The 15,053-nt window shown below is 40.7% G+C and overlaps 1 protein-coding gene across 1 annotated transcript in view; it reads right to left on the bottom strand.

Annotated features, from left to right (window-relative positions):
* LOC114554863 (plasma membrane calcium-transporting ATPase 1) overlaps positions 1-15,053 on the bottom strand; it is a 101,508-nt gene that overhangs the window by 42,549 nt on the left and 43,906 nt on the right. The window contains exons 2-3 of the mRNA XM_028576932.1: positions 12,248-12,683; positions 839-1,036 (exon numbers count right to left, since the gene is read on the bottom strand). Of these exons, the coding sequence (XP_028432733.1) occupies positions 839-1,036; positions 12,248-12,443 (394 nt within the window). The 5' untranslated portion in view covers positions 12,444-12,683. The remainder of the gene's footprint in view (positions 1-838; positions 1,037-12,247; positions 12,684-15,053) is intronic.

Here is a 15,053-nt window from a genome sequence, read left to right as displayed (position 1 = left end):
TAATACTAGCTTCAGTAAGAATGTTTTCAACACAAATGCTTCAACATGAACTTTAGTTTTTCGGTTTTCTTTTGTATATATTCAATCCTAGGCTAATTATTAACGTTTGTAGAAAAAAGCATTTTTTTCCCCCCAGTTTTTGAACATCTTTGTTGCTGTAGCCAGGATTTTATACAGTAAATACTCAGGTCAAATTATATTGCTGATAGGTAAATAGATTAATACATGCACATACACAAATATTAAATAAATAAAATATAAAATATATGAATAAAGAAAGCATTAAATAAATAATATAAATAAAACTACAAACAGTGAATCAAATAAATATCTAAAAGAAATAAATAGATGAAAATGAAAATAAAAGTGAGTAAATATATTTATAAAACATACTGTATATAAGAAAATGAAATTTAAATAAATGCATAAATACAATTAATAATAATGCTCCCAGAAAAATGGATTGCTGAAATAAAATGATATATAATATAATTAATAAAAATATAGGTTAGATTACAATAAATTACTGATTTATTTAATCTAACCTATATTTTTATTAATTATATCATATATCATTATATATTTCCCCAACAAGATGGGCTAAGTGGCATTTCTAGAAATTCAATTCTGGTGGAGAAATACTGAAACCTTCATTTATTTGTTATGTTGTTGGTCTAACATTTTATTACATTTAAATATAGAAAGCCTAAAAACAGTGGGATCAGCATACAATAACTATGTGTTTTAATGAATTAATTAAAAGATATATAATATAATAAAGTAAAATAGCGAGGACATGACCCGAGTGTCTTTCAGTTCAGACTCTGACTGTACCGACCTTCACTGTCGCCCCCTGGTGGATGGTAGAAGGACAGGCCCAGCGAGATGATGGCAGCGATTTCCAGAATAATAAGTGTGACGTCCTGCAGAGCCTCCCAAACCAGCTGCAGGAATGTCTTGGCCTTCTTTGGGGGGATAAAGTTCTTGCCGAACGCCGCGTGACGTTTCTCCAAATCAACGGGGTTACCAGACAGACCTGCAGACACAAACACACAACGTTGATAATCACATCAATACAGAAAAGGGATTTTTGTTTTTAAACAAAAAGTCACACACAATGCTGTTTTGGAAGATAAAAAAAATGAAAAAAAGAAATCCATGTCCCTTTGAGTAAAATGAATAATTCTGCACCGATGACACCACCCTGATTTGGCTAAAAGTCGATTCAAAAATAAAACATGACCCAAATGACTTTCAGGTGTGGACAAAAGAGGAAAATGTTGCTACAGAAATCACAGTACTGTATGTAGATCACGTAACATTCTAGGAGATTCCAGTATCTTGATATGTAAGTAAAAAGTACAATTGTTTGGATTTATTAAGCTGTGTGTGTGTGTGTGTGTGTGTGTGTGTGTGTGTGTGTGTGTGTGTGTGTGTGTGTGTGTGTGTGTGTGTGTGTGTGTGTGTGTGTGTGTACGTACAGTCAATCTTCTCCTTATGAACGGTTTTGATTTGTATTCACGGTCATTAAATGGGTGGTTCAATGTTTGTTGTTTCAATGTCCCTTTCACAATTGCATCCAATAAAAACGTCTTAAACCTTCATTGGAAGTGTATTAAGCCCTTGCATATTGTAGCTGAGGACCTACCCGCAGTGCAGGCAAAAGATGCACTATAGTTATGAAAAGATTTTACAGATTTCTATAAACAGTACTTCTGCAACATGACCTACTTTTGTTGACATGAAAAGACTGCAGTAATTCCATATACAGTATTTATTTGGGAGAATCACCAACACAGTTTCCACCCAAAAAAAAAAAATATTTATTTTTGTATTCATTATTTCCACAATGGTGCCTTCAGGTGCAGCCACAAAGGTGGGAATAAGTCCCATGATCAGAGGAGTTTTCCAGATTTGACTGATGCCTGTATGTTGTATCCAGCCATGGTAGAGCTTTGTTGCTATGCCCGAGCCTGACTGCACCTTGGCTGGGCTGTTATTTCTCAAAATTCCCCCTGTGCTTGAATTGCAGCAGGTTTACGCAAATTTCCCAGGGATTTTCTCTTTTTTTTATGCAGACAATATTGTATGGGCTGTATACTGCTGTGTGCGGCCGACATCTTCTGGATATCTATTCAACTTACAAGCATGGATAATTTATAAAAAATATTTTACAGTGGAAATTCGGGGTTTTTTTTTCACGGCCCAAACTCTGCTGTCCTTCAGGCTTGGGTTGGGCTTGGGTCAGAAAGAAACTATGCTGGTTCATGAAGGGTAAGGCCTGATTTTGGACCCGATCATAGCTCGAAGCAGTGGCTCCCCTACAGATTTAGCTTGTGGCCACTTAAAACGACCCCTTGTCACCAGTTCCATTCATCTTCTGGTTCAACCAAAGGGTAACAATTTTTTTATTTATTTTGATAATTTTTAGAGGCCTAAAAATTACTCAGTAATTCCCAAGAAAAACTTAGATAGAGTGTGAAAAATAAATGTAACTTAATATATCATAAGTATGTTGCCTGTAGGTCCCTCTTCCTGTCAGTCATGCTGTGACCCTTCATGTTGATCCAAGGGCCACTTGTGTGGGCCCCGACCCCCAGGCTGGAAACCACTAGCCTGACAAGCCAGACCCACATCAAGATGTTGGGTCTGGGAACCCACCATTAGCAGGGCTCAATCCAAGGGGCTGGATAAACGGTTGTTTTTCAAATTCCCTCTGCACGCAATAGGAGAGCGCTACAACCAGGCAGAGCAACGAAGAAGGTAGCGGAGCTAGCCGATAGATTAAACTTTTTGTATCCGGTCGGCAAAACTCCGAACACCTCTTCCTTACCTAAGAATGACTTCAGTGCCGTTCTTTGTTCTTTTCTCAAAGAAAAGCTTAACTCCAAGTCTTCCAGAGTCGCGGCCAAAGCCGATTCTAAACACCGCTGTTCGCCAGCCATAAGCCCGCCCACCGACTCTATACACGATGTGATTGGCCCGGCCAGAGTTTGGTTTTTCCAGCTCGCAAGCCAACAGAGAGTTGCTAGACCCCCCTGGCTGCAAATTACATTTGCTGCCACTATGGTGCATCTAAATTTCTAGGCTAGGGAACCACAGGTTTGTGGTAGCAATGCGTCCATGGCAGCCTGAACTGACCTGAACCCCCCCTGCTGTACCCACAATCTGCTGCTCTACCAGAGCCAACATACTCCACGTCAACACAACACCACCTGATCAGGATCTGGATCAGCTGGCTCACAGGAAGATACTGCAGACCCTTCAAACACTTGGGAATCAAGAATAAAAAAACAAATAAATAAAACTAAATTGAAAATCAAACCATAAAAAAAAGAAAATAAATAAGAAGGTCTTGATAAGTAGGATGGAATATGTACTGTAGTATCATCGCCTACAAACTCCTTTAAATATCAGTCACAGGACTTCTTCAACTGATTAAAAAATCTGTCTGATGTTTCTCTTCCTGACCTTCTGCAGAAGGATCTTTGCAACCCTCTCCTCTCTGAAGACCAAACAATATCTGTGAGTTGTTGATTCCAGAGCGGTGACTGTCATTTTCCAGCAGTGACTCATATCTAGCTGCTCATTCACTCGCCATATAAAGACAATAAAAACAAAAAGATGTCTCAGTCGACCCAGTTGCTCACAAAATGGGAGCAGAGCAGGAGGGCTTCATCTTTAGACTTTTTAGTTTAGGGTTTTATTAAAACTGGGTGAGAACCAGATCTTCAAAACACCATTTGCAGTTCATTAAATCAGCAATTAATGAATAATCAGCAGCACTGATTATTCATTCTCTCTGTTAAAAAAAAAAAAGAGGACTTTCTGAGCTGATCTCGTCACCACAGCACCTCGTTAACTTTAAATTCAGAGTATTTATTTGCAGCGACTTCTTGTCTGGGTGCACAGGGGCGAGTCTGAATGAAAACTAGTTTAAAATCATGTGCTTCTTTTTAATAAATCTGGGGCGTTTTTCAGTAATAACCTGGAAATCTGTGACTTCCTCTGCACGTCTGTGTAGACAGCAACATGGCTGCTGTGGATCCTTGGTGGAACTGGGAGATGTGCAGTGGAACGTGAGCTGAATGTCAACAGGCCGCACCGCCAGGATTTCCCATGAAGGAGGACTCTGTAAGTCAGCATGAACATGTTTCTGCCTTCATGGGTTTTAATAATGGCCTCATATTTCTTTTCTGGTGATTCTGAACTGAATGACGAGTTCCCCTCCTCCTCTTTCTCGTGACTTCTCTCCATCTTTCTCGCTTTTCTTTGGACTCTGTAATCCGGTAGAAATACCAGATACTGCTTTCTGCCATTTTCAGGTTGTGTGTACTGTCAGAGTAGTAGGCAGCCACGACGCACACAGAGCTACTAGTTTCCTCATCAATTATGCCGTGCAACCTTAATTAGATGGGAAGCTAAAAGGTGGCTGAGATGAGATGAGATGAAATGACGTGAAATGAAATCACGTGAGTTAAGACAAAGTGAGAGGAGGGGACACGAGACGAGAAGTGATGTGTGATGAGGTGAATGAAATAAGGCCAAATGAGGTTAATTAAATGAGATGAGGCAGATGAGCTGCATTGGTGTGAGAGATTTACAAATGAAAACTTAAAAAGCTACAGTAGTAACACAGTACTCTGCCATAGACCGGTGCACCTAAATATACTTCTGTGTACGAGCAGCAGTCTGAGAGACAGTACGACTGAGCAACATGTCTGAGTAACTCAGTGGTTCAGAGCAAGGGCAGAAACGTGACGAGCCGATGCACAAACAAAGATTTTTTATTTATTTTTTTAAATACACCAGTTGTCAAAATCATCATCAGCTATCTTTCATCACACTGTTGTTTATTCCAAAGGTTGGTTTGATTGTTTCAAAGCCAGTGATAAAATAAAGAAAAACAGAACCACGGAGCACCTTTACTGGCCGTTTGATGGATTTTAAGTGAGATTTTTTGGGGTTTAATGTGATGGTGGCGATGGGTTTCATCTGGCGTCGGCTGGCCGGGTCGGAGATGCAGATTAAAGCTCTGAGATGATGTTCCAGTAACAGCGGAGCAGTCGGCTGCACACTCGCTTGTCAGACGTTTATGACTTCACTGGTCCAAAAATCAGCCAACATGCAGCTTCCATCTTTCACCGCACGCAGCTTTCACTTCCATTCATTCTCCCTCTAAGAGATGAAGCTACAGCAGCAGGGATTAATGTCCAGTCTTATTGTGCTGAACGTTTGATGTCCACAGTTTTCTCCATCTCTCTCCTCCATGTTGTCAGGACTGCTTCCTGTTTCCTTCCTCCATCATCTCTGCAGTTCATCCACCAGTTCTCTCTGTGCCGTAATCTCTTCTCTATCATCCTGCAGTGCTTTTTTTTCCTTTCACTACCGCCCCACAGCTGGACAAAAAGTCGCTGACACATACAGAAAGAAATGATACTAATGTCACGCCTATAAGCCGTATCTGACAAATGATACTAATGTCAAGGCTATAAGCTGGATCTGACAAATGATACTAATTTCACGCTTCTTCTGTATCCGACCAATTTCAAGTACCAAAATCAAGAGTATCAACTGTTAAGATGTGTTCAGAGTGCATAGCAAATGTCAGCGGCAGTGCAATTGCCCTTTTAAATCAATGATGCGAGTTTGCCCGGGGTCCCACGTATTAAAACGTAAAATATGTAATTTTCTGCCGCAACCAACATTGAAGAAGGAAATCCATCTGTTCACGGATAAGTTAATGTATAGAAGTTGTACTGATGTTATGTTTAGTAACGTTCATTCATGTCATTCTAATGAAATAGCCACAGAGTTTCCCACATAGTTACTTAGATTTGGTTTGTGGTGGTAGCTGACCAGTTAGCAAGCAAGCAAGCTAACATTAGCCAGCAGCTAAAACCACAATATCACAAGGTGCGGTGCAGGCGCTAGCACCGGGGTTTTGGTGTGGTCTGTTCCCCCGATCTTCCGATGGATCAGCAAACTTTCTGTTAGCGTCGTTAGCACCAGGCGCTGGCTCGGGGCTAACTGTGGCTGTGTCTCCGGGATGATTGTCTACAGTGATTTTTTGTGCCTGCCTTGGTGTGAAATCTTTGAATACGAAAAATGTGTCAAGGAATAATCCGTGTTTGTATTTTTGTTCCCAGTGTGACAAGGCCTTTCGACTGGTACTATTATGATTTAACCCTTGTGTTGACTTCGGGTCACATTTACCCGTTTTCAATTTTTGTTTTATATCAGAAAATATGGGACGCAGAAAAAAGCGCGGAAAATGTTTAACAATTTAAAACGTTGGAAAAATGCAAAAACAAACTGGAAAAAAACGTCGGAAAAAAAAGAACTAGAATAATTATCCACAGGAATCTGAGATTTCATGTAAATGTTTGATACTGAACTTATTATCTGGCAATCAGGGCTGAACGGCCTTTTTATAAACCGTGTGTGTGACATGTGACCATGTGCACAGTTGCCGTGGTAATGCCTACAGAAGCCGTCCTCACAGCTTGTCCAACCCCTTAAAAGAGCACAATGTAACCAACAGATAGTCACTATGGTTATTATTATATATCTCTATCTACATACTGTATGTGACTGTCTGAAGTTTGTTCTGCAACAAACATCCAACAGAATTATTTCAGTAAGTGTTCTGCACGGTTTGTTAATATCACACGTCAGTACGGTCATTTTTCCTTTGGTCTCTCTGGAATAAAAAGCTCTTTCACTCTGCTTAAACATGCATGAAGATATGTGGTGTGATAGCATGCAATGACACACACACACACACACACACACACACACACACACACACACACACACACACACACACACACACACACACACACACACACACACACACACACACACACACACACACACACACACACACACACACACACACACACACTTAATAAAAACCTACAACTGTACTGAAGGTATTTCCAGAATCCTCAAAGACTCTTCTAGCCATCTGGTTGCCCTCTGCACCATAAAAAAAGATGAATTACCAGTTTCCCAGGTTGTGACTATATTGCCTCTCCATGTAGATAGTCATTTCATGTGTGCTAGTCCTTTCTTTGTAAAGCACAAGCCAAATATACTGTAATGCATTATTTTCCCTGAAAAGGTTTTCAGAAAAATGAATGCTCAGCTATGTGACTTAAAAATGCCTTTAATACAGACATTAATCCTCTACTGCAGAATGACGCAATGAAAGAAATCCTCAGGCAAATAAAACCTTTTACCCAACAAATGTACATATATTTTACCTTTGTATTTCTCATTACATATATTTTACCTTTGTATTTCTCAGTACATATATTTTACCTTTGTATTTCTCAGTACATATATTTTACCTTTGTATTTCTCAGCCCTGTGATTGACTGTACCCTGCCTCTCTCCCCAATGTGAGCCCTGACCCTCAAGGACGAGTGGACGAGTGAACTAATGGATGGGTGGATGAATGAATCAATGAGGGTGAGATCGACTACAGCAAACCGTTTATTTTAATTTACTCTAAGAGATGTGACAGAGTGAAAAAAGAAAAGAAAAAACAAAAAGAAAGACACAAAGAGCGTCGCATGTCTTGGTGTCTTTCTCCCTCTTGCTGATCGCTAAGAGGAGTTTTCCACTTCAACTGGCAGAGACATGGATAACCTGAGGCTGTGTGTGTGTGTGTGTGTGTGTGTGTGTGTGTGTGTGTGTGTGTGTGTGTGTGTGTGTGTGTGTGTGTGTGTGTGTTACAGTAAAGTAAGACTCGGGTCACGCAGCTCAAGCTGAATCTCAGATTGGTTGCTGACTTCTCACACCAAGGAGCTTGAAAGATCTGACATGCCAGCAGGCCGAGAAACCTCTGAACCTACTTATACTACTACTATGTGTGTGTGTGTGTGTGTGTGTGTGTGTGTGTGTGTGTGTGTGTGTGTGTGTGTGTGTGTGTGTTTTCAAATCAGCTGAATAATAAGAAGTTCTGGTTTTGGAATCAATGCACTGAACTATTATTCGATTAATTAAAGTGTCCCGTATTTGTCCAACCCGTTTCATCTGATTACATGTTCACTGTAGCTCTAATCTAAGGGACAAATATCAGCACAAAAATCTCTGCAACGTCCACACTGTTTGTGCTTTCGCTCTGCATACAACTGAACGTCAGTGACTGTTTGAATCCATTTTTATCTGCCAGTTTCAGCTCTCAGTCCGGGATGTTTGTCTGAAGATACAAACTCCTTTACATGAAGGAATACAAGTGATAAAAGTGACCAGAATAAATCATCTCCTGTCTTCTTATCAACCGAGCAGTGTGACAGAACACGCTGCTGTTCATTAACATTTTCCTAAAATAGTCGCTTATTTTTAAGTCGGTATGTGTCTCTTTGTGTTTAAATAAAGTTTACGCCTGGCTATGTGTCGCCTGCTCGGAGGCTGCATGTCCTCTCAACATGTAATACACAGATTTAGTAAAATGATGAGAAGGACCGATCAATAACCTCCAAAGAGGCAGCAGACCGATTCATCAATACACATTAACCAGCGGGTGGCAAGGCTGCAACTGAGCCCTGTGTGTGTGTTTTAGGGTGTGTGTGTGTGTGTGTATGGTCAGGTTGAACAATGACAGTCAGCTCAGCATCCAATCAGCAGCTAATTTTACAGAGAAGTGAAAGCAGCTGAAGAAGAAACAGCCAGAACATTGAGCTGATGCAGAAACACTGTTGTGTGTGTGTGTGTATATATATATATATATATATATATATATATATATATATATATATATATATATATATATATATATATATATATATATATATATAGTGTGAAGTTGCTAATTGCTAACAGTGCTTCTGTTGCTGAGCAGATCAGCTCAGCTAGCAGTCAACTGGCTATCAGACAGTAGAACATTATCTGTTCTGTTTGAGGATGTGAGAAACATGATTCATCTCAGCTTCAGCTCAGGACTGTGTTTACATGAACACAAAAAAAACAGATCTATGTGAGGAATCAGGTAAGGTGAGAAACTGTGTGATATTCGCTAGATAATCGCTGTGTGAAGGTTTCATGCAGGCATCACTTCTGTCACAGAAACAGACACTAGCTCTTTATAATGCAGACAACAACACTGATAATCAAGTTATATCCTTAAGATTTTCATGTTTTCCTCCACCTTGTAATACTATTTATCACCTTGTAATACATTTTCCAGCAAAATTCTGTAGTTACCTCTCCATATACTAGCTTTCATCGCTAGTGGCAGAGTCCGCCTTTTCTGCACCACATTTAAATTACCGTAACATGCGAGATTACTATATATTCACTGGTTAAAAGGTCCAATTTGTAGAATTTAGTACCATCTAGCGGTGAGGTTAAAGACTGCAACCAACTGAAACTTCTGTGTGTGCCAAACGTGTAGTAGAACTATGGTGGCCGACGCAAACACACAAATGGCCCTATCTAGTGCTAGTGTTTGGTTTGTCCGTTCTGGGCTAATGTAGAAACATGGCAGTGCAACATGGCTGACCCACTCCCTATGTAGATATAAACGGCTCATTCTAAGGTAATAAAAACCAAATGATTCCTATTGTCAGGTGATTATACAGTAATGAAAACATAGCTATTAATATTATATTCCATTTTTGCCAATAGATCGCCCTAAATCCTAAACACTAGACATTGAAGGCTAATGACTGCTAATGCAAACGCACCATTTCTTGCTGATGTTGCTTTAAAAGGGCTAACCATGGGGTGGCTTTTATTGTGGAGCAGCCAAAAGAAATGCAAAAGCTAAAAAACTCCTTGAACAGTGGACAACACCCAAAAACAAGGCCACTCTGAAAATGATGCTGATCAAGGACTGATAACAAAAGACAGACAGCAAAGAGTGCCTGGATTGAAACAGGACAGATTCTCATCCAGTATCACTGTTATTAACTGTAACAGTCAATCATTGTGGTGTGTTGACCTCAATCTTACATTAAGGTTTCCCCCCCTTTTTTCTATTCCCTCCCTCCCTCTCTACAGTGAAAATATAATTACAGTTTCTTCATTAAAGTGAGTAATTTTCTTGCGTAGAGGACACGACTACAGCTGTCCTCTGATTACTAAATGGAACAGAGCAATGATCTATGGAGCCATTAGGGGAACGGGCTGGAACTAATTTCAATCCTGGAATGGACCAATGTCCACACACACACACACACACACACACACACACACACACACACACACACACACACACACACACACACACACACACACACACACACACACACACACACACACACACACACACACACACACACACACAGATCAAAAGATAAGAGAGGTGGAGCAAAATAACAAACAGCAGCATGTCGGCCATTTTCTGGCCTCACATGAAGCTCTGACTGAAATCCAAACTGATCTTCTATCGCCCCTAAATAAGGAGTGCTTTCATCTTTTACCAGAAATGTTTTCGGTTTGTTTGTATGAATTAATTTAATGGCTCACACACTGTCACCTCCTGATATGTGCGTTAGCGGTACCAAATTTGGAATTAATATTATTATGTAGCTCTGTACAACAATGCAGCAAAACAAAATATCTATTAGCGGGTCTCCAGGGCAAGAACTAATTGCTGTTGGGCTTTTGTTAGGAAGTTAAACTGGATTTGTATTAAAGGCAAGAAAGGGTCACAAGATTAGTAAAAAGTGCAGAAAGTGCAGCCCAGTTGAGTAGGGCACACAATGAACTTGGGGCTTTTGAGGGTCCCAGCAGGACAGTTGCCTTCTTTGATAGTTGGTAAATCAACCTTGACCAACCAACCCGGATTTGACTGGGTGAGATTCTAATCAGTGGCACGCCAACTGATGATTCAACCCATTGACTTCAATACTGATTCATATCTTGAATAAAAAAAGTATGAAATAAAACAGTGATTCCCAAAGCCTAAGGCGCAGACACTTACAAGGCCCAGAATCATTTGCTACAGACCCAAGAACAATATGATTCGGTGAAAAAAAGATACAAGGCTTTATTAGGACATAATAACTTTGAACTGTTACACTCATACACTCACTCACAACAGGACACTGCTCATGTACTGTATTAATTCAGGAAAAATCATAAGTCACTCATCACCCACTTAATATAAAGTAAAATATTAAGGCCCTATTTTAATGATCTAAGCACACGGCGTAAAGCGCACTGCGCAGGTGTGTTTAGGGCGCGTCCAAATCCACTTTTGTTAGTTTGACAGCAGAAAAAAGGGTCCGTGAGGCGGGCGCATGGTTTGAAAGGGTTGTAGCCTACTTAGTGTCTTCATTAATTCATAGGTGTGTTTTTGGTGCAACATGCAATAAACCAATCAGTGTCATCTCCCATTCCCCTTAAAAGCCAGGCACGTTTATACCTTGGCGCATTGCTATTATTAGGGCTGTGCTCGATTGACGAAATTCTAAGTCGACTAACACTCATTCAATTGTATCGACTAATCAATTAGTTGATTTAATCGACAGATCTGTAAATCTGAGTTTCTCCGCAAACAGTCATGCAAAAGCACCACTTTAATTCTTGTGTTTACCAGAGATGTGCTCGTATGTTTCTTGGAAATAAGTCATTCAGCATGAAAAAAGCATAACACATGACTAATCAACTAAAGAAATCTTAGTTGACTAAGACCAAAACGACCGATTATTTGACTAATAGGGAGCAGCCCTAGCCATTACGATGGCAGCTTTGCACCGTAATATTTCTTTTTGTAATCTTTTGCATGTCTGTGTGCTGCTACGCTTCCCTGTGTGTGTGTGTGTGTGTGTGTGTGTGTGTGTGTGTGTGTGTGTATAACAAGCATAGTGTGTGCGTGCTGTGCATAAGCCTAGGCGCATTTTATTAATTTGCTGTTAAAATAACAATGAAATTGACTTTAGACCAGGTTTTTGTTGGTCAATGACGCAATCACTTCCCGCTGCCAAGAACACACCTCCCTGTAAGACCAGCACGCCCATGGGCGCAGGTGCATTTGCTATTTAAACGACGTGGGCGCTGGACTTAAACTAGCAAAGACACTTGCGTCAGGCTTTGCGCTGCGCCGAGTGCAAGATAGGACCCTAAGAGTTTAACAGAGCTTTGATTTTAGATAAAAGGCCTAATGTGTGAGATTTCCTGGTGATATACTGCATTTTTTACTCTTTTAAAAAAAAAAAAAAAAAAAAAAAAAAAAAAAAGAGGAAATGAACATGTTGATTCAGTCTGGTTTGGTGTGTTGGATGTGTCTCACCTTCTATAGGTGATGTTTTCAGGCGGCGGCAGATGCCCTGCACGTCTCCGTGCGCGTCCTGTATCTTGGTGACGGCCTCGGCGCTCCGCAGCTCCATCAGCTCCCTCAGTTCCATCACGGTCACCCCAAAGTCCCCGTCATGGTTGCCCTCTGCCACCGAATTCCCCGGAGGGTGGTCTGCCGTGTTGTTGGCCATGTCGGTCGTCTTCACAGCAGTGTTGTGGTAGTGTCGTCGGAGTTTTTGTTCCTCTGAGTGTCTTTCTTAAACTGATCTAAGTGTCAGACTGGGTCCTCAGTTCACAGGAATTGTGGGTGGGTAGTGTAGTTCTCACAGGAGTCAGGCGGAGGAGATGAGCGCTGAGGTTAACTCCTGACCCGGACGTGCATGCTCCTCTTGGGTTACCATAGAAACAGGGTAGTAAACATGATCTTGTTGCTGCAGAGGAAACAGAAACAGGAAGACAGGATGATTTTATAAAGCAGCTCCAGACAGGAAGCAGTCTGAATATCATCATCATCAGCAGACCGATCAGTTCAGGCTTAGACTTTGATTCTTACTAATTAATAGCACAGAGCCTAATTGGGCCAATTAGAGGAGAGTTTCTCATCTCAGATTATTAAAAGAGTCCGATGAATCACTGAGGTCGTTAGATATAAACTGATTATCAGTTTGCGCTGCTCTTTTGAGACGTACGATTGGTTAGTAAATTGAGTATCTGCTCTCCCTGAACCGTCAGCTCCAAGGTTATTTCTGACGTGGAAAGAACAGTATTTCATCCTTCGCAACAGGAAAATAACAGGAAAATATCACTATCACCAAAAGGTATTAAAAAAAACAATTGAGTACGGTAACAAGGAAGCTGGATTACTATGTCCTGCTGATGAACACAATGCAGCTCTGAGAGCCAATCAACATCAAGCAGAGGATGATACACCAATAAAAGGGTGAACTTGACCGGGTGCAGTGTGTGTGTGTGTGTGTGGCATTCCAGCCCATCGCCACAGATTATGTAAGTGCACATCAAAGGCTGTCCTCCATTTTTCCCCGCTTAGTGTTCCATCATGGACACACACACACACACACACACACACACACACACACACACACACACACACACACACACACACACACACACACACACACACACACACACACACACACACACACACACACACACACAAATAAGAAACTACACAATTTGGGCCATAGTTTAATGCTCTGCTGCAGAGAGGTTAGGGCTAAAGACAGTGGACAGTTCAGCCTCATCTCTACTGTATGTGCTACTGAAACAGTCAAGTTATCAGACAGTCAGGGTTCTCCTGAGTGATTGTTTGTGGTACTAGTAACAGACTCTAGGTCAGTGGTTCTCAAACTGGGGGAGCACAGAGCTATTTCAAGAGCAATGAAAAGTGGAAGACACTGAATACGTAACATGGCTGGTTAAAGTAATGGCTTTTTGTTATTCAGACGTGACAGGATATTTAAGGACAGAGCCAAAGGCTTGTATATTCGGCACTTGGTCCACAGAGGGAGAGACATCACTGCAGTATCCTTGAGATGAAAAGTTTAATGATATGAAGTAGGAAGATGGCGTTTTAAACTTACACTCAGTGGCTGTATTCCAAGGTACACTTGTACAACCTAATCCAGTCTAATACAACAGCCCTGCCATACCTATCCACAACTATCCTTACGAAGCTTAGAATGTTCAATCGTAGGGGATTTTTCTTTGGGAGAAGGCTTTTAAAACTAGGCTACCCATGAGTCAAAATCCACCTTAGGAGTCGAAGTTGACTTCTCTCCTTTGGTTTTTACATCCACAGGCTTGTACCTTCTTTTCTTAAATCAAAGTACCAGATATTTTCTAACACAGTCTGACAACCAGGAACGTTTTTTGTCCAAGAGCTTCAACTGTCAGTCACCTAACAACGCCTAAGGAGAAAATCAATGGGACCTGAAATCGCTTCTCCCACTTCTAAACGCTACACTTATATACAAACATAAATGTACTACTTTACACTCCCTGCTTGTATCCCTTAAAATGCAGAAACTACAACTAAAAAAGAACAAAACCGACCAAACTAAGGCTCAGTATGTTCTATCAACTTATTTCTTATATCTTATTCTTATACATTCATTCACAGTTTTTGAATGTGTTCCACAACACGTGGCCAACAACTCCAAAAATTTAAAAGTATATACATTTAGTTTTTTTTTTATAAAACCTGTCCTGCAATGTGTAAATGCACATTTATTGCATTTCTGATTAGCCTAATTTATTCAGCGGGGGGTACTGAATGAGACGTCGCCCAGGGCACCAAAACATCCGGGACAGTCACTGTGAACACCACAGGCTTCTGTTGGTTTGTTCCACTGTATCCGTTTGTACCTCAGAGCCTCTGTTGTGTCTGTGAGACAGTTCTGTGTACGTCCCTCAGGGACTAATCCCTGCAACTAAATCAGGAACTGGAGTCAGGTCTCATTAACTCTTCATTAAATAGACTCAATAAACAAGCTATAAACTCGGCGAGTGAACATCGCATTTAGCACATTCATGTTTGTGTTCCACAACACAACAGCAGAGATGTTTTTCTTTATTTGGCCTACCGTCGTTCCCTTTGCAAGTTCTTAAAAAGGTTTCTGGAAATTTGAAAAAATTGCCATGAGGAGGCCAATTTCTAATTTGGCCCTCTAACCTCCATTATTTTTGGTTTCAAACTGTGTCTTTTAGATTATTTGATGTCCCTCATATCACGTTTCATAAGTATCAGTGTGTGTGTGTGTGTGTGTGTGGACCAGGACAAC

Source organism: Perca flavescens, chromosome 4 (assembly GCF_004354835.1).
Source record: "Perca flavescens isolate YP-PL-M2 chromosome 4, PFLA_1.0, whole genome shotgun sequence".
NCBI classification, from domain to species: Eukaryota; Metazoa; Chordata; class Actinopteri; order Perciformes; family Percidae; genus Perca; species Perca flavescens.
Note: the sequence above shows the minus strand (reverse complement) of the source record. Positions and strands in the feature narration are given on the sequence as shown.